This window comes from Pygoscelis adeliae, unplaced genomic scaffold (genome assembly GCF_000699105.1).
Source record: "Pygoscelis adeliae isolate BGI_AS28 unplaced genomic scaffold, ASM69910v1 Scaffold207, whole genome shotgun sequence".
Classification (NCBI taxonomy): Eukaryota; Metazoa; Chordata; class Aves; order Sphenisciformes; family Spheniscidae; genus Pygoscelis; species Pygoscelis adeliae.
Window position 1 is genome coordinate 2,399,843 of NW_008825160.1, and position 23,103 is coordinate 2,422,945.

At 39.9% G+C, this 23,103-nt stretch overlaps 1 protein-coding gene across 1 annotated transcript in view; it reads left to right on the forward strand.

The window, feature by feature from the left end:
• Nucleotides 1–23,103, forward strand: part of EXOC4 (exocyst complex component 4) — a 473,947-nt gene that overhangs the window by 80,384 nt on the left and 370,460 nt on the right. Inside the window, exons 6-7 of the mRNA XM_009328697.1 lie at nucleotides 16,379–16,563; nucleotides 18,753–18,862. Of these exons, the coding sequence (XP_009326972.1) occupies nucleotides 16,379–16,563; nucleotides 18,753–18,862 (295 nt within the window). The remainder of the gene's footprint in view (nucleotides 1–16,378; nucleotides 16,564–18,752; nucleotides 18,863–23,103) is intronic.

Consider the following 23,103-nt stretch of genomic DNA (forward strand, 5'->3'; position numbering starts at 1 on the left):
CCTTTGGCTGGTTTGGGTCAGCTGTCCTGGCTGTGTCCCCTCCCAGCTTCTTGTGCACCTCCAGCCTTCTCAGTCGGTAGAGCACGGGAAGCTGAAAAGTCCTTGACTAGTGTAAGCACTGCTCAGCAACAACTAAAACATGGGTGTGTTATCAACATTGTTCTCATCCTAAATCCAAAACACAGCACTGTAGCAGCTACTAGGAAGAAAATTAACTCTATCCCAGCCAAAACCACATCACAGAGGCAAGTTGAGGCTGGGGTATAGCTTGCACTTGGCCTGGAAGCACAAGCTTGGTTGCTGGAATGCAGGAATACAAATTCTTCTAGAACAGATGTTTTGGATGTGCTACGCAACACTATAGTCAAGCCAGAACTTGAAGCAAAGGGCGCACAGCAGGATGGGCAGCAGTAGGCAAGGACAGAAGCTTTCTTGCTTGGAGGAAGCAGTTCCGTGTCTAGTCTCCCCCAGCACTGGGCTGTGTGTTGAAGGGCAGTACGCTCTGCCTAGCAGTTACTTAATTAACTCAAGTATCGTAGAGGACTGTGGTGTTGATCTAATTGTTCTGGCTTTACTGTTGACCCATGAGGTACCCATAGGGAGAAATTAATATTTTCCATTTGTTTAAATAATCTAACAGATGAAATGCTAAAAACAGTTGAAGGCAGAAATAATGTTGAATCAAGTAATTAAAGGTCATATCATAATACGATTAAATGAAAATTGCTTAGGCTACTTTCTTTGCATTTCCTGGCTTTTATGTGTCTAGCTTTGCAATTTTAATGAACGAATACCACTTTGTCAAAGTATATAGAGTTTTTAAAAAAATCTTCTAATTCCAATAGACCATGAAACACTGACTCTGAACTTCATTTATTAGTGCAGGAGTACAGTTCCTTTGGGGCGGGATTGTATCAGGTAACAAAACACCATGAAACTGCAGAAATATATCCATAGGATAGGAGTGAGGATAGTTGCTATTTCCAGTTGAAATTTTTTTTGTTAGGAGGACGACAAGAAGGAAGAACAAAGGTAGGAAGAAGGAAGTATGGAGCCCTCTGACTAGTCTTTGCTTAAGTGTAACTTCACACTTCCTTGTGTTACAGAGGTAGGAACTGATGTGTATGTGTGTTTTACTCATGAGCACATCCTTTAGCCTGCGTGTCTTTGTCCCAAGAAATACAAAGCTGAAGTGACAGTAACTTGTTTGTCAAGAAGTAGACCAGGGTACGCTTGAACACTGACTTTTCTTTTTCAATATTAAGGACTTCTATTTCAGTTGCCTTACGTCAGGGAAAGAATAATATATGTCTCCTGCTCTGCTTTCTGAAGTGAGTAATAGCATCAGGCTTTTCTCAGAGCTGACCACTTTCTTACTGCAGATTTGCATTGTTGCCAGTTTGTTCAGTTTCTGGAGTTGAGCTAGCGGCTGTTATTGTTGTGGCATTCAATTAAATGTACTTGGCGCGGCATCCAGCTGTACAGGAGAGGAATTGGTTTGCAGGTAAATTAGGTCATTTTTAGTTGTGCTGATGCAGCATAGTTAAAGCATACTGAGTTCAGCACCAGTACCCTTATGATGCATTAAATGTATTTTTCTCGGCTCCATAGATTGTAAGATCTGTACTGGTTTAATTTTTTGAAGAGCATTACTTTGTTGTGAAATCTAACTTTTATATCAGGAAAGTACCAGTCTCAACTGGAGAAGGTGACCAGCTCCATTGTCTGCATGCCAAAGCGTTTTACAAAAAAGAGTTTTGTTTTTCCTTTTTTTGACTGCAGGGCTTTACAACACAACTGGGCTACTTAGTGGGTGAGAACATGGTCAAAGTTGAAGGCGTTTTAGTAAGTGGAAATCCTGTGCAAAAATGATCATAAAGCTACTGAGACAGTCAGAAGGGAGAGGTGGCATAGAAGAAGGGAATAGGCTAACCGTGGGTAAGATATTTTGGAGAACAGTGTATGAGGACAAGGAACCTAGCTTGCTGTGGGAAGTGGGAGTCAAACAAGGAGCTTAAAATATTGAAATGTTTTCTCAGGAGCAAAGAGAGGATATTGCTCTGTGTGTGTGTACACATGTGCATATTTGGCCTCTTCTTGCTCATCCTGTAATGAATGTGTCCTCCTCAGTAACAGTGTCCTCTGCCTTTCTAGGCGCTTCATGTTAATCCTCCTACGAAGGCATTTGGAATGATTAACATCTTCCCAGAAAACATTGGATGTTTGTAGCCCTGGGCACAGTTGTTGAGGAGAGTTTTCATTTTTGTTACCTGAATGTAGCTGCTACCCATGGCCTTCCTCAGTATAGTATGAGGAGAGTCTTTCAATTAAAAGTACCGTGTAGTGAGCAGAGTTCTTAGACTATAAGTAGTCTGGAAGAATGAAATAATAATAAAAAAAAAATTGTGACGCAGTTCTCAGTATGCATTTTATTTACTGTCTGCCTTTCAGCTGGAACAATGAAAATCAATAAAAACAGTCTTTCATTTTGTTTCTGCATTTCTTATTGCAGAGCTGGGATTCAGGTACTGCTGTGGAACTGTTTTATATTTTGGAATTAATGCCATAAGTGGAAAAAAGAGGCTTTTGTTGGTTTGGGATTCTGTAGTAATGTTTTTATTACAAAATTTAAATTTTGGCCCTGCTTGAAATTATCTTTCTTCTGAATTACAAAAATAGTAATATTTTCCCAATGCTTCTTGCCTTGAAGTCTTTTCTCAGCTAACGTTGTGTCTCGTCATTGTTGACCTTATTGATTACAAAGAAGCCTTTTAGAAAACAGGATTGAGAAGCTGGCATCTCAAGGGTTGTATCTCATTTCAGATTACCTACTGAGGTCTATAAGCGTTTATGCTTAAAGGAACTGTTTTGTATTAGTTTTTAATGATTGGCAAACCTTGTGATTTCTGTTAGCTGTATGGTTGAGGTACAGGTGAGAAAGAAGACAGCTTTGTTTTTATTAAGTTGATGTATGCATAGGATATGTTCTAGTGATCCACACATAAGCATGGAAATCGTGAGCTTTCTTCTATCTGCTGCTCATTCCTTTAAAATACTGTACCTTTACTCAGATGCTAGGATTTATTAGTATTATTTGTCTGCCTTTGAGGAGCATTGTAAAGCTTAAGTAATTAAGTTTGGTAGAATACATCTAAGTTCCTTACATGAGAAGCTTTGGTGCTACTCGTATTTTCTGTATCTTTTTTTTTTTTTCTTTTTTTCTCTTTAAATTCTGTTTTCTGATTTTTTTTTTTTAAATAAACTTGCTAGGCTAGCTTTAAAGACATTAGAACGTGGAGAGTTTCTTTCCCTTTGAAACATCTTATTTTTTCCCTCAGTATACTTATCAATAACTTTACCTCATTCTTTTCATCCTGTAATTTCCATTATCTGAGGCAGTCTATTGCATTAAATTGTTAGTGCCTAATACTGCTTCATTTGTATTGACACGTGCTTGACCTCAGCCCCTCCGCTCTTAGTTAATGTACCAACAAGCACTGATATCTCTCTAGAGTATTATCGTGTGGCTGTTAGCTCTACTAATAACAACCATTCATTTAAGCCGATGAAAGTTTATTAAATAAGAAAACATGCTGTAACGAAGGTGGAGAAGAGGTGTCCAGCATCTTTTTATGGTGAAAGTAAGCTGCAGCTACGTAACAGACACTGCCCTTAATGAAAGGGAGAGGCATCTGTAACATTGCGATGTATGCTTTTGGGAATGGGCATTTCTGAACATTAAATTTAATCCTACCTGATTATAGTGTAGAGGCAGTGATGAGAAGTTCTTTGCTCAAGGCAATTGCTCCTGCCGTTTAATGATGCCTCCTTTCTTGGCAGTGCTCTCCTAACAGCTTGAGAGTTTTGTGGTTTAGTTTACATTTGCTTCCTTTTTAACTCATGAACCTGGTAGTATGTCATACCTTCAGATTAATATTTCTTTTGCTGTTGATGCTGTTTGTAATTTTTATTATTAAGCTATGTTATGGACTTTATTCTGTGAGACATTTATGCTTTTATCACTTTACCTTTGAATACAGCGGATGTTTTTCTAGTAATCACTGTTTTTTCCATGAATTCTCTTTTAGACTCTGGATTGTAGAGACATAATTCTGCCCATAGTGAAATATTGGAATAAACACCAAGAGAAATTGTTGAAGATAAATTGGGTTATGGGACAATATAAAATAATATAGATAAATCTCATTGCATTTTACAAATGCAACTTTAAAGCTAGAGAATGGTGGGTGAAAAGGTGTAATAAATTTAGGTTTTGGTAAAGCATTTAAAACATTTGGGGGGATTTTAGCCCAGAAGTTTCCCACTGAAGTAAACTGATTTATGTCTGGTATGTCTGGCCACACCTCAAATACTGTGTTCAGTTTTGGGCCCCTCACTACAAGAAGGACGTTGAGGTGCTGGAGCGTGTCCAGAGAAGGGCAACGAGGCTGGTGAGGGGTCTGGAGAACAAGTCTGATGAGGAGCGGCTGAGGGAACTGGGGTTGTTTAGCCTGGAGAAAAGGAGGCTGAGGGGAGACCTCATCGCTCTCTACAACCACCTGAAAGGAGGCTGTAGCGAGGTGGGGGTCGGCCTCTTCTCCCAAGTAACTGGTGAAAGGACGAGAGGAAATGGCCTCAAGTTGCGCCAGGGGAGGTTTAGATTGGACGTGAGGAAAAATTTCTTTACTGAAAGAGTGGTTAAACATTGGAACAGGCTGCCCAGGGAAGTGGTTGAGTCCCCATCCCTGGAAGTATTTAAAAGATGTGTAGATGAGGCGCTTAGGGACATGGTTTAGTGGGCATGGTGTTGTTGGGTTGACGGTTGGACTCGATGATCTTGGAGGTCTTTTCCAACCTTAATGATTCTATGATTCTATGATAAAGTTGGCATAATGCTACCAAGTAACTTTCAAAATGGTTTGATAAAAGAAACATTGTCATGTAGACCTTGAGGAAAACTTATGCTGAACAGCTCATAAATGAAGATGTGTGCCTATTTGAGAAGGAGGCAATGGTTGTTTTACACTGCAGTTTAATACTACCTTTTGTGAATTTGAGTTCTGTAATAAAAAAAAAAGTTAGTAAATTAATAGGTGAAGAGCTAATTGAAAGGAGTTAAAGATTCCTTTAACAACAGAGAGATGGGACACAGGGAATGTAAAAGACTTGAAATGTCATCTTGAAGACAGTGAGAGAATCAATTTGGGAAACTGCAGGTTTGCATTAAAAGGAAAATCCTGATGTTTTACTTTAATGCATTAAGACCCCATTGTTCTAGACATCATTCATATAGAGAGACGACTTGGGACAATGGCAATTAAGACTAAATGAGCATGCATTAAATCAGAGACAAAAGTATGGAAATGAAAAATGGAAGGAAAAGCCTTTTCTATTATTTTTGCTGCCTTCACAATACCTACAACTGTATTGCTAGTCCATGACAGTGCTCCAGTGAGATTTAATATAGATGTCTGTACAAGGTCAGACCAAAGGTGGTCTTAGGCCAATACCATGTCTGATGCAGAGGATGCTTAGAAGGGAGAGTGAGGACAGAGCAAGCAATAACAATCCTTTCCCAAAACACTCTGTGAGCTTCCAGCACTTGGCAATATGCAGCTTTTGACGGAAAAGCCGGTGTCTTTTGTGCTGAATAGCACTCGATAGCTGTTTCTTCCTTGAATTTGTCCCTGTCACTTTTTGCACCAATTTAAACTTTTGGCTTCAAGGCTGTCCTTTGGCAATGAGTTCTGTAGTTGAGCTGTCTGACGTGCTTCTTGTAGATGATACTGAATCTTTGATTTGCTAATTTCATCTTATTGCCCAGGAGCTACTGAGGATTCGAGGCACGCAAGTATCACAGGTACCAGGGCAATACATGTCTCCTTTCCATCGAGTTGTCACTCTGATGGAAAAAGTCTTGGGCAATTCTGTGATGCCAATAGATACTCTGATGGTCCCATTTCAGGGAAGTCATTTGACCATACTGTTGTTGAAATTGCTCGTGTGTTGTGCTGAAGTCCAAGTGAGCAGTTGGGTAATCCTCTCTCGTGGTTTTTAGCCACTCTGTTCCTTGAGCGCTGCTTTTGGTTTCAGCACTTTATTACTAGAAAGACATTGATGAATTACAGCGAGTGGAGGAGGAAGTAGAATGATTGATGGGTGACAGGACTAAGGCAAATTTGAAAGAATTAAATTTATGTAGCTGGAGTAAAGGGCAGCAAGTGAGGAACATAATTTTATAAATATTTTAAAATTTGTAGAGGAAAACAGAAAGTAAGATTGGGTCATTGCTGTTCAAACACTTAAGAAAAATAAAGGACATTTGCGCTTTGTGTTAATGTGTTTATAATAGGTTTGTTTTGACGTTTTCATAAAGTAGGAGCAGTAGCTTTATCAGCAAGAGATATAAAAGTAACTTTTGTAAAATATAACATAATTAAGGCAGTACTATAGTGGCAGGGAAATGGCTGTGTCATCTAATAGACCTCCTCCGTACTTGTAACTGATAACATTGAAATTTCTTTTTAGGGGGTGGGGGGGGAAAGAAAAAAGGTAAGACTAGATGGGATGATTGATTAAGAAACCAAAATTGTGGAGTTTGGCTTGCTGGAATATGATTCTCCGGAAAACACTCTTCTGCCCTGTTAAGGCATTAAAAAAGAATTGTGTTACTCCTTAGCCTTCATATATACTTTCTTACTGTTGGGCACTGTGCCATATGCCGGCTGCTTGGTTCCTCCTTTTGTAGAAGTGGTTGCATTTCGGTAATGTTGATGATCTGCTGGTGGGAATCTTAATATAAGGTACTATGTTTAAGAGAAAACAAATCCCACAAACAAAAAGTAACCCTTTTACACTGTCCCTATTTGTACATTTTCCCTGTCCTTCCCCCATCAAATAAGCTTACACTGACTACTTATCTCAGGATGAACTGTTTTCTTGCAACCTGAGCACTTTTTTTTGTGTGTGTAGCTCAGAATCTTTCAAGCTAGTCTTTCAAACTTCTCCCCCATTCTTCTTCAGTCATCTGTATCAGCCTCCCCCTTCCTGCATCATTTGGTCAGCAAATCCTTTTATCTCAAGAAGGGGAGTGACCTCAGCTATTTCCAAAATACTGCAAAGGAATCATCTTCTTTAGTCCTCAGTCTTTTATAGCTCTTTGTTTGCTTTTAGCTTGTTAATTCTTACAAGACTGTTTAAAGGTGGACAAAATTGGTAGCAATTTCTTCCATCATCTTAATAGCCAGTATGTTAATCAACACTCGGTACTGTTCATCATCAGTGTTCTACAGCTACTCATTAATCCTCACATCCTGTGGACCTCTTCTCCTTTTCCTGTTTTCAAGGGGAAGGAGGCAGTGACAGTCAGGAATAGCTATCTTTGATCTGTGTGCTTTTCATATTTTCCATGCTTTTTAGCTAAAAGCTCCCTGCTTTTGACCATCTGGGTGTTCTTTAAGTTCAGGGTCGTCTCAGCTAGCTCATGTTCACTGGTTTGTCTTGATACCGGTTCACGCTATGCTGTACACTGACCTGTGGCAGTTTGGTAGCAGACAGTTCCCAATCTTTGGATTTCTTAAGTGCAGCTTGGGTGCAAGTTTTCCATGTGTCCTGTTATTTGGATGCCCCACCCTCAAAGGCAGTAACTTTTCAGTTTCATCTTGATTCACCTTGCAACCAAAATAGAGAACAAATTTATAGATGAAATACAGGCTCACTTGATAAGACTTACGTCAAGCTTCTAATTAAAAAATATAAATGCAGTTTAAAAGCAGGCTTAATCGGTTACTCATTACGTGCTTCCAGCTGTGGAGGCTCAAAGTACTCAACAGTCTTCTGCTTTCTGGACGTTAGCCCCTTCCAAAAGGATGATGAAGGGACTGGAACATCTGTCCTGTGATGAAAAGCTGAGAGAGCTGGGACTGATCAGCCTGGAGAAGAGAAGGCTCAAGAGGGATCTTAGCAATGTGTATAAATACCTGAAAGGAGGGTGCAAAGAAGATGGAGCCAGGCTTTGTTCAGTGGTGCCCAGTGACAGGACCAGAGGCAATGGGCACAAACTTTGAAACACAGGAGGTTCCCTCTGAACATCAGGAAACGCTTTTTCACTGTGAGGGTGACCGAGCACTGGCACAGGTTGCCCAGGGAGGTTGTGGCATCTCTGTCCTTGGAGATATTCAAAAGCCATCTGGACACGGTCCTGGGCAACCGGCTCTGGGTGGCCCTGCTTGAGCAGGGAGGTTGGACCAGACGACCTCCAGTGGTCCCTGCCAACCCGAACCATTCTGTGATACTGTGACTCTCTCCATCATCCATGGAAAACATGGGAATTTTGCAGGCAAAACAGCCTCGACTTTGGGAACTCTTGCATAGTGTATTGCTAGTTAACACAAACTTCTGATCAGTGATTTGGGTTTTGAGGTGGGGAAAAAAGAGAACACAATCAAAACCGACTTAAGTAAACATGTTTTCTCACTCTTCTCCAGGTGCAATTTAAGTCCAACACCTTTACTCCCCTCCCTTTTCTCAACCTATTTTTTCCATGGCTTATGTTCAATCTGTCACAGTTCCTCTGATGAGACGACGGGTGGCACAGAAAGTCAGTGTCATCTGTAAGGGTTTCTTTCTGCTACTGTGCTTCTTACTGGTTTCCTCTGCAGCACTTTGGTTCTTCAGGTTTTCCTCTGCTACACTTTTCCTTAGAGTGCCTGCTCCGACGTGCGTCACCCACAAACTGCAGTCCCTTTGAGGGTGTCCCTTCTCCAGCGTGGGTCAACCCCATGCCACAGTCCCTCAGAGTGGTCCCCCTCCAAGAGTGTGTCGCCAGCTGCTTGCAGTTGCTGGTTTCTTTAAGTATGTTGGAACAGGGGTGCCACGTGCCACCCCAAACCAAAACGGCCCACTGGAAAATTCCTTGTCACGTGTAATTCGGCATTCTTCAGATCCATTTGCAGTGTTAGAAGGTTGGAGGATCAGTGCTCTAATGCATCATCTGCTCTTAAATTTATCACATGTTAAATTCTTTGAATAGAGACCATCATTTGTAGATATTCTGCCATTTTGCCCGGTGCAAAATCCCAACAGCTGGAGTGTGAGCACCTTTCTGTTTCTTAAGCAAACTTTCCAGGTTAGATCCTTATCTCACGCAGGTCAGGTGTAAACTGAATTCAGTGAACTGCTTGTTTAGATCTGGCTGCCCACATTTATGCCATTTTTTTAGTAATTTTCCTTTCCTGTACTTTTTGAAAGCGAGTGCCTTGTAAAAGCAGTAGATCAATTCTCCTCCTTTTAAATGTCAGCATTGTCTTTATTCATCCAGCAAGGCAGCTGAAACCTTCTAGGTTGCTGCTATTTATTTACTGTTTTATTCAGAGGGTTTAGCTTTTTTCCTTTTGTCATACTGCGTTTGTGTATGACTTGACTTTTTTTCCTTCAAATTGTGACCTACCACATTGTTTTCTTTTAACCTTCCTCAGTTGTTTGTTCATGTTTTCATATCTGTTGTCTGAACTCAGAATAGGCTGGTATCCCAGACAGAAAGCATTTAGTTTTCTAGTTTGAACAACCATTATTATGATTTTTTTGCCCTGAAGAAGCACCTAGTTGAGGGCTTTCATTTTATCTCTGCTTATAGACTTCCAGGATTGTGGAGGTCTAGAATTAAAAAAAAAAAAAAAAAAAAAAATTCCTCTCTTTTCACATCTATTTTATAATGCTTTTTGGAAAACTAAAATACTGTTGAAAAACCTTTTAAGATAATATGTAGGTTTGACTGCAAGCAGATTGGAAAACTTTGGCCAAAGTCAGGAAAGAGAGAAAGAAGAATTTTAACAAATGTCTTTCTAGTACTTAGGTTCTAGTTTGTTGTAAAACGCTGAATTAAAACCTTCCAAATTGGATATTATGATAGGCAAATGTTTAGCTACATTTTCTTTTTCAGGCAATTAAGCCCTACTATAAACTGACTGTGACCTTTAAACAAGCTGCATAATGGTTCTGGTGCCACAGTTATTTTGTATAAACTTGCGAATTTTAGCTCATACAAAGCAGAGCTCTTTTTTCAGGCTTATTTCATTGATCCTTATTTTCTAAAGGGTCACTACTTATTATTGTAGGAAATAATAAGTACAATAATAAGTAGATTTTAACATCAGAAATAACTCTCAGATTATCTAAACCAAATTCTATGTAATCCAGGCCAAAATTCTTATTATTATTTGACTAAGTACAGTTATTTTGCATTTATTTAAGTATGGCTTTCAATGGGAAAGACAGACTTCTTTCAGAGTTTAAAAAAGAAAAAAAGAAAAAAAAAAAGTGGTGGTGAGGATTACCTACCATTTCTTTTGGTACTATTTGCTCATGGTGAAACAGCTTTTTAAAGAAGGCTAACAAGATGTTTGTCTGTTGATTCACCTTCCAGCTGTTTTCTCTTGCTGTAGCTCCTCTCTGCACCCCAAACCCTGCCAAAAGAAAAATGTTGAGGAGCTCCCTTACCTATAATTATCATTGTGTCCAGGTACTCAAACACAATGCTGTTATCTACCCCCAGCCTCCTACCCTCAGAAAAAAAAACCACCCAGTCATTTACTCATTTCCATTTAGCTAAGCCAGGCAGGTGTAAGAAAGAGGCTTGAAGGACCCTCAGGTGCTTTTTCTGGACCCTTGAACCACTTGTAGTTCTCTTCTGTACATCTAATGTTCAGGTTCTCTGAAAAAGGCTGCTATTCCATTATCAGTCTTAACCAGAGTCTTGTAGTGATAACTCTTCCCCTCTGTACACAATTCTACACCTATTAGTCCTTCTGTTAGTATGAATAGCACTCAGTAGGTAATAGGAGTATTAAAAACCAGGTAACTACTTGGGAAATCTAGTCTAAGCTGAGGGGAGAGAGGAAAGGGGAGAAAATCTAATTAAATGTGATACCGTTGCATGTTTTATAGCATCTTTAATCTTCATTATCCAACGTGCTTACCGCAGTGAGGATAAGGAGCAAAAAGCAGGGGTGGTGTATTAATTGCACCCTCAGTTCAGTGTATGTGCAGGGTGGCAATGACAGGGAAAACAAGGTGCGGTTCCCTCGCGGACTTTTTGGATAACACAGTATTGTGCCAAATCACACTGTGTCCTATTTTTTGGATGTCCCACTCCTGTGTTTGCAGGATCATAGCCAGCAGATCAAGGCAAGTGACTGTGCACTTGTGAGGCTGCATCTGGAGCACCACATCCAGTTTTGGGGGCCCCTCTACAAGAAAGGTACATACCTTTTCTTGTACAGGAAAGGAAACATACAGGAGCGAGTCCAGTGGAGAGCCCCCAGGGTGGTGGGAGTTAGAAGCACACAACGTGTAGGAAGATGCTGTGGTAATTGGGTTTGTTCAGCCTGCGGGAAAGAGGGGTTTTTTGCTGTCTGTGACCAGCTAAAAGAGTTAGAGGAGAAATGGAGCCAGGCTCCTCTCAGAAGTGCACAGTGAACGAATGAGAGGCGACCATCACCAATTTCTCTGGGAGAAACTGGCTGGACTTAAGGACAAAATTCTTCCCCATGAGAAGGGTTAAACACCAGGAGCGAGAGACCAGAGAGACTGTGAATCTCCATGCTTGCAGATTTTCAAACCTTGGCTGGAGGCCCCGAGCAGCCTGATCTAACGTTGATGTTAGCCCTGCTTTTGAGCAGCGGGTTGGACTGGAAACCTCTGGAGGTCCCTTCCAAGCTGGATCAGTGTATTATTCAAGCAACGCTATGAATGCTGATTCCTGACTTCCAGAATTCTTTGACTTGCTCTGACAGAAAATATTGAAGTCTGTGCTTGCTGCCGTTACACATCAGTGTTGACTCAGTGGCCACAGTGTGCTTCTGAGCTACTACAATTGTTTCTCATCCTAGTATATGGGGATTGTGCAGTTGTGCATTTGAGATCACTCTTTGCTAGGTGTGGATAGCCTTTGGCCTCACTGCTGTCCTTAATGGCAGGTGCTATGTAAGATGGCTCAAATGCCTTTTAATTTTGATGTACAACAAACTTTGTAAAGCAGAGATGAATATGGTAGAAGACAGCAACCAGAGAATCTGGGTCATTCTAGCAACGGGCAAGAGGATGGTTTATACTACTTCTCTAAATGTAGAGCCGTTTAATTTCCCTGCACTGCTTCTTCTGAAGTACGTGTTCAAAACACTGCTGGTGAACTGAAAAAATCCAAAACTTGCTATAATGTGCTGAAAATATTAAAACTGATATGGAAATGTTGTAGCTTGTAAGGTTTTTCTATTCTTAATTGTTCAAAGTAATAAAATCCTAATAAGTGATACAAATAATTAGCAGTGAAGGGCTTCTGTCACTCTGAGGACTCCAGATAACTTTGTAATAAATGAGTGGAAAAATAGTAGATACTATTTAAATACAAAATCCCTATTTTTTTTAAAGTTTAGTATTCAAGAGGGAGGGAGACAGTTGCCTTTTAAGACGTGAAAAGCTTTTTATGGTTAGGAAAGGTGCTAGCAATATAAATACATTGAACCCCGAACACGTAGGTTTCTTTCTAGAATGCACCTTTTTCTTGATTTGTTCTTTATACCGTAAGCAGAGGAGCAGCATCCACAATAAAAAAATAGAAATCCAAAAATAAGGGGTTTTCTCCTAAATTAAGGTTCTCTAACTGGAGGAATCACTGCTAACTTGAGGAACAGCAGTACTTTCTTGCAGAGCAGTATTTGTGTTGTACTCTGACCTGTTACTGCTTTGTGCAGCCTGTCTCCCACTCATCTAGCTCCTTTTGCACAGCAGGGTTTGAAATCGGAAATAAAGTACAACAACTAGTTGAAATGATATGCCCAAGTTGAGTGATGAGTTGGTGACACAACAGTAAAGAAATCTCTATGATCTTCAAAGTTGAAAGTATTTTTATCATACATTTGCGTCTCTTGCATAATACGAGTGATGGTGTGTTACTAGCCGGGTGGGGGCATAAAATTCTGGTCTTGATCTAAACTTTGCCAATGGTAGACATAATCCCCGTTATGAATTCAATTTAGAAAGTCTTATTTCTTTTTAGTCTTGCTCTCAGTGCTCACCTTATTTTTCTTGGCTGCGCGTGGCATTGGCTGTGCTCTCGGCTGACCCACCATGGTGATTTTCCAAGCCCCTTTGTAACCTCACTGTTTCTCAAGATAGTTGACCATCTTGTTAACGTGGTCCAGATGGATGCTTGGACTTGAAATAAAGCCAATTGTAAACTACTTCTGCTTTTGCTTCCAAGTAGTCAACAGAGCTGTCGTCATTATTACTGCTCTTCCTATTAACTTGCTGCTTCCCTTTCTTTTCCATCCCTCTGTCACTCTTCATCTCCCTGCTTCTGGAGAGCAAAGCCTTTGTGATGACAGTGTAGTTATTTGCTGAAAATGAGTTTTAAGAACTGATCTTTCCCAGGATAGTAGGATGAAACACAAGCTTGTCAAGGTTTTTCTTGTAACAGTTCCATTGTTAGATCTATCTGTAGTGTATTTTTAATTTTGTGCATTTTTTGTAGATATCTTTGCATCATTTTAGTTCCTTATGCTACTGCTCTGTGGTAGGTTATCCAGCACACAAATTAGACAAATGTTTTAATCTCATATTTTGTATTCTGAAATATAATCTGGGGTGCTGCTTTATAGCTTGCTTGCTGCCAGGACTTAAATCATCTTTCGTAAATAAAACAACAGAAGGGAAAATTTTTTTGTTTCTTTTTTTTTTTTTTAACATAACATTTATGCTTGTTGCCACCTAAACCAATTGGACACTTTACCTTGACTTCCATGAACTTGGATTGAGCCTGTAGTTACTTTCCAGACCCAAACTGTTCTGAACATTAAAGCTTTTCTCTTGCGCTCTCTCTTGATAATTGGTGGTAATGGGAAATGAAATATTGGAAAGGAAAACAGTGGTTAAGTGAGGCTTTACTGGAGTGAGGCTGCCTTAAGTTAAAAGGCTCCAAGTGTGCATGAAGTTGAAACTTGCCTGTGTTATTTACCTGTAGAGTTCAATCACTGGGAAAGTGGCATTTATCAAGGACATAACTTCCAGCTTGTCTGACTGCAAATATGAAGTGTCAGAAAGGCCATCAAAAAAACCACCTGACAAACCCCACCAAAAATAAAAAAGCAGCTTTTTCCAGAAGAAGAAAGTTCAGTGCATAACAGTATGGGGGTTTGGGGTTTGTTTTGTTTGGGTTTTGTTTTTGTATTTTTTTTTTTTTAAAGTACAACAAATGATTGACTGTTCCTTTTGCTTTAAATTTTTGTTGCTTGTGTTTTAGACAATACTTTCCCTGGATGTCTTGGAACCTTTTTAATGTCATTTTCTTGCTTGCTTTCAGTTCTTCCCTCACTGTATTTTCATCTCTCAGCTTCTCAGTTTGACAAATGTTGTTCCTGATCTTGTTCTTGCTTTGGTGAAATTGCTGACAGCTTTCAGGGCAGTGATGAACGCCTGCAAGTCCCCTGAAGTGACTGGGGGGGTTAAAGTGCTTTGGAATTGGGAAATTTGGGGTACGTCTCTACCTGCCAAAGGAAGAAGATAAAAATTAGCACTTACACTTCTGCCAAAGGTTTCCAAGCTGTGTCTGCATGCCTGCTGAGCCTTCTCTATTTGTATGTACTCTGGCATGCCAGCTTTTTGGGGAGAAGCAAATTTGGTTTTTTGCTTCATCTGTGGTGTGGTTTTGTGATGTGTTATGGCCAAACTTCCATAGCTGTTCGCAAATAGATAGCGGGAGGAAAGAGGATGGATAGTGCTTTGTGCCAAGCGATAGGAACCCTGTAAATGCTGTTGAAGTTGCAGCGTTGGTGGGCTTAGGAGGAGCCTGTTCAGTCCTCTGTGATTAATACTGTGACACAAATTCTTTCTCAAGACAGCTCTCTCCTAAAGACTGGCAGCAAGTGCACACCCTCATCTTCCATGCAGAGAAAAGACTTTCATAGTTAGGGACTTCTTGGCAAAATTTTTTGGGAGGAAGGAAAAAGTGCAGGTTCCTCTTAGAAACCATTCTTAATTTAAAAAGCCTGACTGCCCCAAAGCTATTTCAGGGTCATTCTTGACTTGGAGGCAAGCAAAGTAATACATTGTTGATAGATGTTCTTTCAGTATAGTTAGTATTTACTGGTATTAAGGGACCAGACCTTATCTTGGCTGTCTATTTACTGTATCTCCTTGCTTTTCATTTTTAATGTTTAGCCGACAGGTTTGCTATAAACTTAAATCCTGAAGTGCAAGCAAATATCTTATTTCACTAACAGTATCTTCAGTTATTAGGGGATGATTTTTTTTTTCTTTTTTAAATTTTTAAACCTCTGTATGCAAAACGCTGTTTCCAATTTCTTACAACATCAGCACTGAGATTGTGGAAACTGCAGAGGGATGCCATTATTTTTCTCTTTTTTTTAGTAACTGTGGAAGTGCTCTGTTAAATAGGTAGAAAAACAAGTAAAGCGGGAGAGGTGCAAATTGATAGTGTTGCTTTCATGCGCTGATTTGTCATTCCTGGTGGCTTTTGTCCAAGTTTGTTTTTTTAGGATATAAATGGAAATTAGGTTCCTCAGTCTAGTGCCCACTGGATGGTGGTCACTGTTGAAGTGCTGGTCACTATTGAAGTGCATCAGCAGAGAAATGTTACCTATGGCCTGTTTACATTACTGCATGTCCAGATCTCTGTCTGTTACTCTGTTGCTTGTATAAAGTTATTTTCCTTAATTTGAGCCTTAATAATCGAGCACTAAAAAAACCCCCACACTCTTTAGAGTTCAAAAGTACCTTTAATGAAAGCTATTGCTAGTTCAATCTGATGGCTGTGTTTATGTGAATACTGTAGTTACATGACATAGCAGCTATGTAGGCTAGAAGATGAGGCCTCCTAAGCTTTTTCAGCTATGTAATGAAATCACTGTAGGCAAATAAAATTTAAGCCATTTTCTCCCATTTGTAGAATTGGGAATAATGTTTTCTTGGTGATTCTGTAATGTAAAGAACAAAGACAATCAAACATCATTGTCAATATCTTTTTCTAACACTTCTCTACTTGATAATCCTCTTATTTTGTGATAAACTGTGCTTTGATTTTTATTTAATGAACTGTGTTTTAACTAACTTGTTTTATACATATGCTCAAAATATTTGAAGACTGCTCATTAAATCTCAGTCGTTTGGATACTGGACCCTTTTTATATATTGAATTTTCTTTTAGGAATAGAAATAAAGAAATACTACTTAAATGTTTTCTGCTTTAAAAGGGTTTATGGATAGAATCAACATGGTATTCAGACACTCGCCTAATCAAAGAGAAAAGTCCTGAGAAGAGGAATGAATTAACCTTTAAAACTTGTCACATGTGTTCTCCTTCCAGGTGTCAGCGGTGGACTCCTTGGAGGGTCCCCTTCTTCAGGTGGAGGGATTGAGTGATCTGAGACTGGAGCTCCACAGTAAGAAGATGAACATGCACTTAGTCCTGATAGATGAATTACACCGTCATCTTTACATCAAATCAACTAACCGAGTAGGACAACGCAACAAGGAGAAAGGGAGAATAAGGTGGGTTTGGTGTGATGTTGAGGGCAACAGGTCTGGGAGGGAAGAGGACAACATTCTCCCTTTCATAAGTAGAAACTTTTTTGGGAGAGTGCCATCGACTTACACCTCAACCTTTCATTTTTGGCAAGCAAATTTCTCATGCTTATGGCTGTGGAGAGCAGAAAAACTCCAAATATGCTGATGCATGTTCAAGCCTGTGAACAGTCTGTTCTTGTTCTTTCACTTTTGCTTAGTGATTCTGTTGGTTTTTTGCTTCTTCCCACAGAATTACGATGAGGTCAGTTCCTTTTAGCATTCTTTTCCTTCTTTGATGTGTATACCTTTTCTACAAATGTCGTGCTCATGAGGCTCAGGTCAGGCAAAGGGAAGAACACAGGGAAAAATTGCTCATCTTTTCTAACAAACATCTAAGGTTTAAAAGACTTTCAGCTACCCATAAGGTTACTAGCCCGAGACCGCAAAATTGAAGTGCCTGAGCAGTGTCTTGGCTGTGTTGTGTTTCTAAGGTGTTTTAAAGATGTTGAAACTTCTTAACTGGTTGGTGCCTCTGGTCGGTGGAAATTCAGCTAAAGTATAAGTGCCTGGCTATTTTTTCCTAACTTTGCGACTTCTAAGTTTGAGGGCAATAGAGTTGTTGGGAGGGAAGGAAGGAAGATAGTGGCTAGAAAAGAGAGACACAGTACTTGAAGATAACTTTTGTAGAGTAGGAGAGGTAATAAACAGGGACGGGTAGCATCAGGGGAGCCAGCATATGATGAAGATGCAGAGAAAAGATAAATTAGCATTTTATTATGAGGAGGAATAAAAAATGCGTACCAGAAATAAGAGGAGAGAGAATGCGTTACATTAAATGAATTTATGAAATGAAGGATTGATTGAAGTTGAAATTTCTAGGAAGGAGGGTTGCTAGCAAGTCATCAGTCTCTTCCTTACTCATCCTGTTAATTAAAAACAGACACAAAGCTTTGGTGTACCCAGCCTATTTAACTGCTAATTAACTGCAGTTTTGTACAATTGCTACAGGGACCCTTATCTTTTTCTTGTTTTCTATCTTTTCTCACATTCCCTGTTGCACATCATTGATATTTGATAACGTGAACTCTTGCATCAAGGATGTTATTGTTGCTTTGTTTTAGTGTGCTGTCCTAGACTGGCTGTTGACCAGGATGCAATAACGTTTATAATTATTTCTTGTGTTGGTTTTAAGTGTGTTCTGTCTAACATTGCTAAGATGGAACGCATAGCTAATCCCTGCAAGCGTGGTATCGTAGGTGTATAGGGAGTATAGGTGGTTCTTATGCAGGATAGTAAGCTTAGCCCTTGTCTTTGCACGTTTCTGTAAGCATTTTGACCTCTAAGGGAACATGCTGAATTCCATTATAGGAGCCTTCTCCACTTCTTTCTCTTAAAAATGATTTCTTGCTTGCGTTCCCCTGCCACGTCCAGCTTCGTGCCTTTCATTATGCCGCTGGGGCAGCATGACACATTTTTGGCAAATACTACTATGTGAATTTATTATGAAAATGACCGAGTAGAAGGTCTTTCCTTTCTGAGTGAGAAGGTTCTTTTGGAGAGGAATGCATGTAGGTGTGCACAGAACAGGAATTTGAAGGGGAGGAAAAAGGGTGGAGGTTTCTAGTGGGAACTAGAAAAGCTTGAAGGATAAAGTAATTGACAGAAGCCGTGGCAGCGGGAGCATCTCTTCTCCTCAGTATGTAGTTTTCCAGAAAGATCTTAACAATTCCATGTTAATTTATCATCACGCTAGCAGTAGTTAATTGTGCTGGATGTGAGTGTGTCTGTTGGGAAATAATCACGTGCTACGGCAAGCTCCAACATGCCTGTGTCCTGATCATGTTGCTGTGACCAGTCAGACAAGTCTAGAGTGCTATTAAATTCAGAGAGGCCTTGGGATACCAAATTTTGTCTTTGATATGACAGTGTTCCCTCATCGTTGCTTTTTTGGCTTTTTCCCTTTTCACTTAAATGTGTATATATACGCACCCACTCGTATTCATCTGTGGACTTGTGCTTTAAGTTAGGTTCTGTAAACCTCTTGTATCAAAACTGTGTGTTGTGTATATCTATTGCTTAAGCTTACAAATTTAAGAAATAAATGGATTATTTGTTGTGAACTAAGATTGCAAATAGTAGTAAACCGTTTGCTTTAATTCTTTCCGCTCACACAGTTCACTTGTGAAAGATGCCTCTCCTGTACCTCTTATGGATGTTACTAACTTGTCTACACCTCGAAAGTTCCTCGAAACTTCCCAGTTTGGTACTCCCGGAAGCTCCAGCAGTGAGTATTTAAGTCACGTGCATTCCTCACAGAATTAATTTGTAGATCTTCAGCTGATTTTACAGGAGCAGTAGTAGGCGTTATCATCCCCTCTTCATGGATGGCTGCTGATGAGATGTCCCGAGACAGAAAGTTAGGAAGTTATTTGTGCAATGTTATGCAATGAGTGAGTGGTATGTCCAGGGGCAGGGCTTGGTCGTATCTGCATTTTTCTTTTGGCAAATCATCCTTCCCTCCTTCTCCCCCCACGTCAGCTTCAGTTAAATGCACTTAGTTTTCTGTGCCTGTTCTGATCTTGATCGTGTTCTTGATTTCTTGGGCAGAAGAAATATTTGCAGTCAGTTCAGTTTGCATAGAGGTTTCTTTCCCCTACATTATTTAATGTAGGCAGGCAGGTATGTGTAGATGTTGCAGAAGTTTTTTTGCTGTGTTGGAGCCAAAAGGTCAAAGCTTTTCCTTGTGGGAACTTTGTAACTTTGACTAACAGTCTGTCTACACACAGGAATAGTCTAGTGGTGATCTTTGTATACCTGTTACTGCAACAAACACTGAGCAAAACACTCAGTTTCATTGGTGCTTTTGTATGAGGCTTTGGAAGTGCTGCACAGATGGGGAATTAATCCTTGTATTGTTTCAGTAGATTAATAAGTGGGGTTGTCCTTGTTTAACAAATGAATAAAATGAATAATACAGAAGTGACCTACATCTCTCCCCCCTCTTCCTTTCAAAACTTGACTGTTTCAGTATTCCTCAACTGCAGAGAATCTTTCCTTCTCATCCTTATTAATTCTTTTGTCCTTATTTTTGTCTGCTTGTTTCTGGTTTTTCTTGTCCTGCTTGTCTCCTAGACTCTTTTGTTTGATCATTCTTATCTTTGCTCTTGTAGGGGTTTTTGTTATTTAGCCCTGCTCCTGTAGGGTTGGCTAGTCTCTCAGGGCCTGAGGCTGTAGTTCTACATAGTGGAGGTTTGTGAGGAGTCAGTTGTGACATGCCACTGCAGACTTTCAGAGCTGGAAACTGCAGCTTGGTCCTGGAAACCTGGAAGAGAACCATCCTGTGAAAATTCTGGGGAAAAAACTTAAGAATTCCTGTTCTGTCCCTGTGATCAGTGAGAAGTTCAGTTCAGTTTCTTGCTAAAGATCACATGATTTGGGGGAGCTGAGGAAATAAACCACAAAAAACTGAATCCCAGTCTCACCACTGTAAATGTTAACCTACTTCCTTTTCGGTGAGTTAGTTGTATAGTGTATTTGAATGAAGGTTTTAGGGTACAAGCAACAGGTAAGAACCACAGCAGTGGTCTCTAAGAACTAAGTTGTTTATGAACATAAACGGCATCGCTCCTTTCATTCCAAATGCCTGAAAACAAAGGCTCTGATGGCTTCATCCTCAACTCTAGTAAATCAGTATAGGTCAGTTGAGAATCTGCCTTAAAAATTCACATTTCTGCAGATCTGTTCTTGCTCTTCGTGCCCAGTGCACCATAAAATCATAGAATCATAGGATAGTTTGGGTTGGAAGGGACCTCTAAAGGCCATCTAGTCCAACCCCTTGCCCTGGGCAGGGACATCTTCAAGCAAATCAGGTTGCTCAGAGCCCCGTCCAACCTGACCTGGAATGTTTCCAGGGATGGGGCATCCACCACCTCTCTGGGCAACCTGTGCCGGTGCTTCACCACCCTCAAAATGTCTTACCTGGCTCCTCGTTACACTCTGTATTATTCAGTGAAGTGCTGGGCAAGTGTCCCTCAGACTGGGAAAGATGTAGATTATAATAGAAAACATTTGATCAGCATAAAGAATGCATATGGTTTTGCTTCAAGTGCACAATGTACTTATGTATATTTTTTCCACATAATTTTATTTAAAAGTAGCCTTTTCCAGGACTGCGGAACTACCAGAGAATTTAAAATTTATGTGTATGCATAACAAAAGCTGTTTCTGCCTTTAATCATTCTTTGGCTTTTTATTGATGAAACAAAGTGGCTGTGCATATTAATGCATGTCACTATAAAGCACTGACTTGTTCAACCCATCTCAGCAAAGATGCCAAAATTCTGAGTCCTTTCTGCATTCACTTCCCAAAGGAGATGTTACCTTGTGCTGCAGAATCTTTATAAGGAAATTAAAGCTGTTCCTGCTGCACTTAAAATAAACAAAACCTTCAGTAATGTTCACCTGAAGATTGTAGATACATCAGTTTACCAGTAACGTTTTCCCTTCGTGCCAGTTCAGAGACATAAATTCACTTTTAAATTATTTCTCTGCTTGAACTTTTTGTACTCCGAAGAGTATTTATGAAGGTTCCTGCATTGCCAGGCTCTTCCTGGAACTATAAAACATGCTTATCCAGTACATAGCAAACCCAAGAGCACCCTTTCCTGAAAAATTCCCCAGAATGCTTTTTAGAAATCCGACAAAGATGAGCTGAGGTGGTGACAATGAGTATTGTTATTGATGGCATATGTAAATTTTATGCTGAACAGATAATATACTTCAATGACACATACTTCTCAGCTCTAAGAGAAAAATGTAACTTGTAGATTCAAGCAGTATGGTGGCTTCTAAGGTCAAGTCTAGTTACTGCTCCTGGCTCTGTTTCTTCAAGAACGTAAGTACTTCTGTGTAGGTGAAAACGTGGAGACCTGTGAGCTTGGCCCTGCAAAATACCTGCAGGAGCCAGAGCTTTTGGGTCCAACTTTAAAGGTGCCTCTAAAAATGCCATTATGGCATTCTCTGTTTGTTGTCACAGTTGCTTCCACTTCAAACACGCTCAACAAATACATAAAAGATATTTTTTTCCTATTAACCTCACCTGAGGATCTGACACCAGCTGGGTGATTTTTCTGTATCATTTGTACTAAAAACTAAATGATCCCCTCACTAAACCAGAGTTTTCCTGTTTTAGCCATTTTGCATTTGTACAAATCCAACTGAGGACTTGATCGGAAAGTGGTGGGAATCCAGCGGCGAGTCTGATCTCTCCCGCTATCATTGCAGTGCTGCACAAAAAGCAGAGTTTGTTTTTATCTCAGGGTAAATTTTTGTGCCTAGAATGTTTAAGAGGAAGTCTGTTCCTGCAGTTTAAGAAGGGTTTGCAACTACACAATAAACGTGAAAGTCTATGAAGTAACTTTTTGTGTGTCTGTTTTTGCAGGACCATGATTTTTCTCACTGATCCTCAGTAATGGTTCGTGTTCTGACTTGATGGCTAAGCACTGATGTGTGTAATCTGTGTGTGAGTTTGGGGAAGGGAAGAGAAAATTGAGGAAACTTTTTAGATCCTTATGTTGAAGGCCAGAAGGGTAATGCTTAGTCACTCGTCTGTATAATTTCATTAGTTGTTTTTATACATGGTCCCAACATAAGATATTTGACTACCGTGCACTTATTTTTTTTATTTGGAGACTCAGTTTTCATGCTTTGTGTATTAGGATTTTGAACGTGGCTTACAGAGTTGCTTCATACAGTTTTCTCAGAACGAAATGTTGTTACAATGGATTTGAAAGAGTGGCCTTGTCAAATTAAAATGCCTCTGTTTTTGAAAGACTAACACCCTTAAAACTACAGATGGAACTGTGTGAACAGCTTTAGAAAGAGGAGATTTGCCTTGAGCCTATGAGGTTATTGATCTCTGAGACCCATTTTCTTCTGGGCTTGGTAGTAAGGCAGAGAAGAAAATGACCCAAATTTTTAAAGGACCCATTTCTAAAGTAACTGTCCATTTATTGCTCATTGTCTCCATGCATGGGTCAGAACAAGGATTCAGCACCAGAAATTAGCATATGACGTTTCTTCAAATCTTAAATTATGCCTTTGGGGCACTATGAACTTGCATCCTTTTCACTAGAAGGATTGAAGGCAGAAAGGGTATAATCAGAAAGGACATAAATCATGGAAAATAGAACGTTAAATTTTACTAGCTGCCCATAAAAGCACACAGCTAATGAAATCTTCTGTAATAAGTAGAAGCAAATTTTGACCATTCATTGGAATGAAAAACAAGACCCAAGAGTCTTTTCTTTAGCTGCTTTGCTTAAATGAGTTATCAACATCAGCTTTTCTGGGGATCAGGCTGGAGCTATTAAAATGCCTCCTGCGGCAGGTTTCTTTCTTGTGAAATGGCAGAACTGTACAAATGTGCATTGGAACAGGCTGCCCAGGGAAGGGGTTGAGTCACCATCCCTGGAGGTATTTAAAAGACGTGTAGATGAGGCACTGAGGGACATGGTTTAGTGGGCA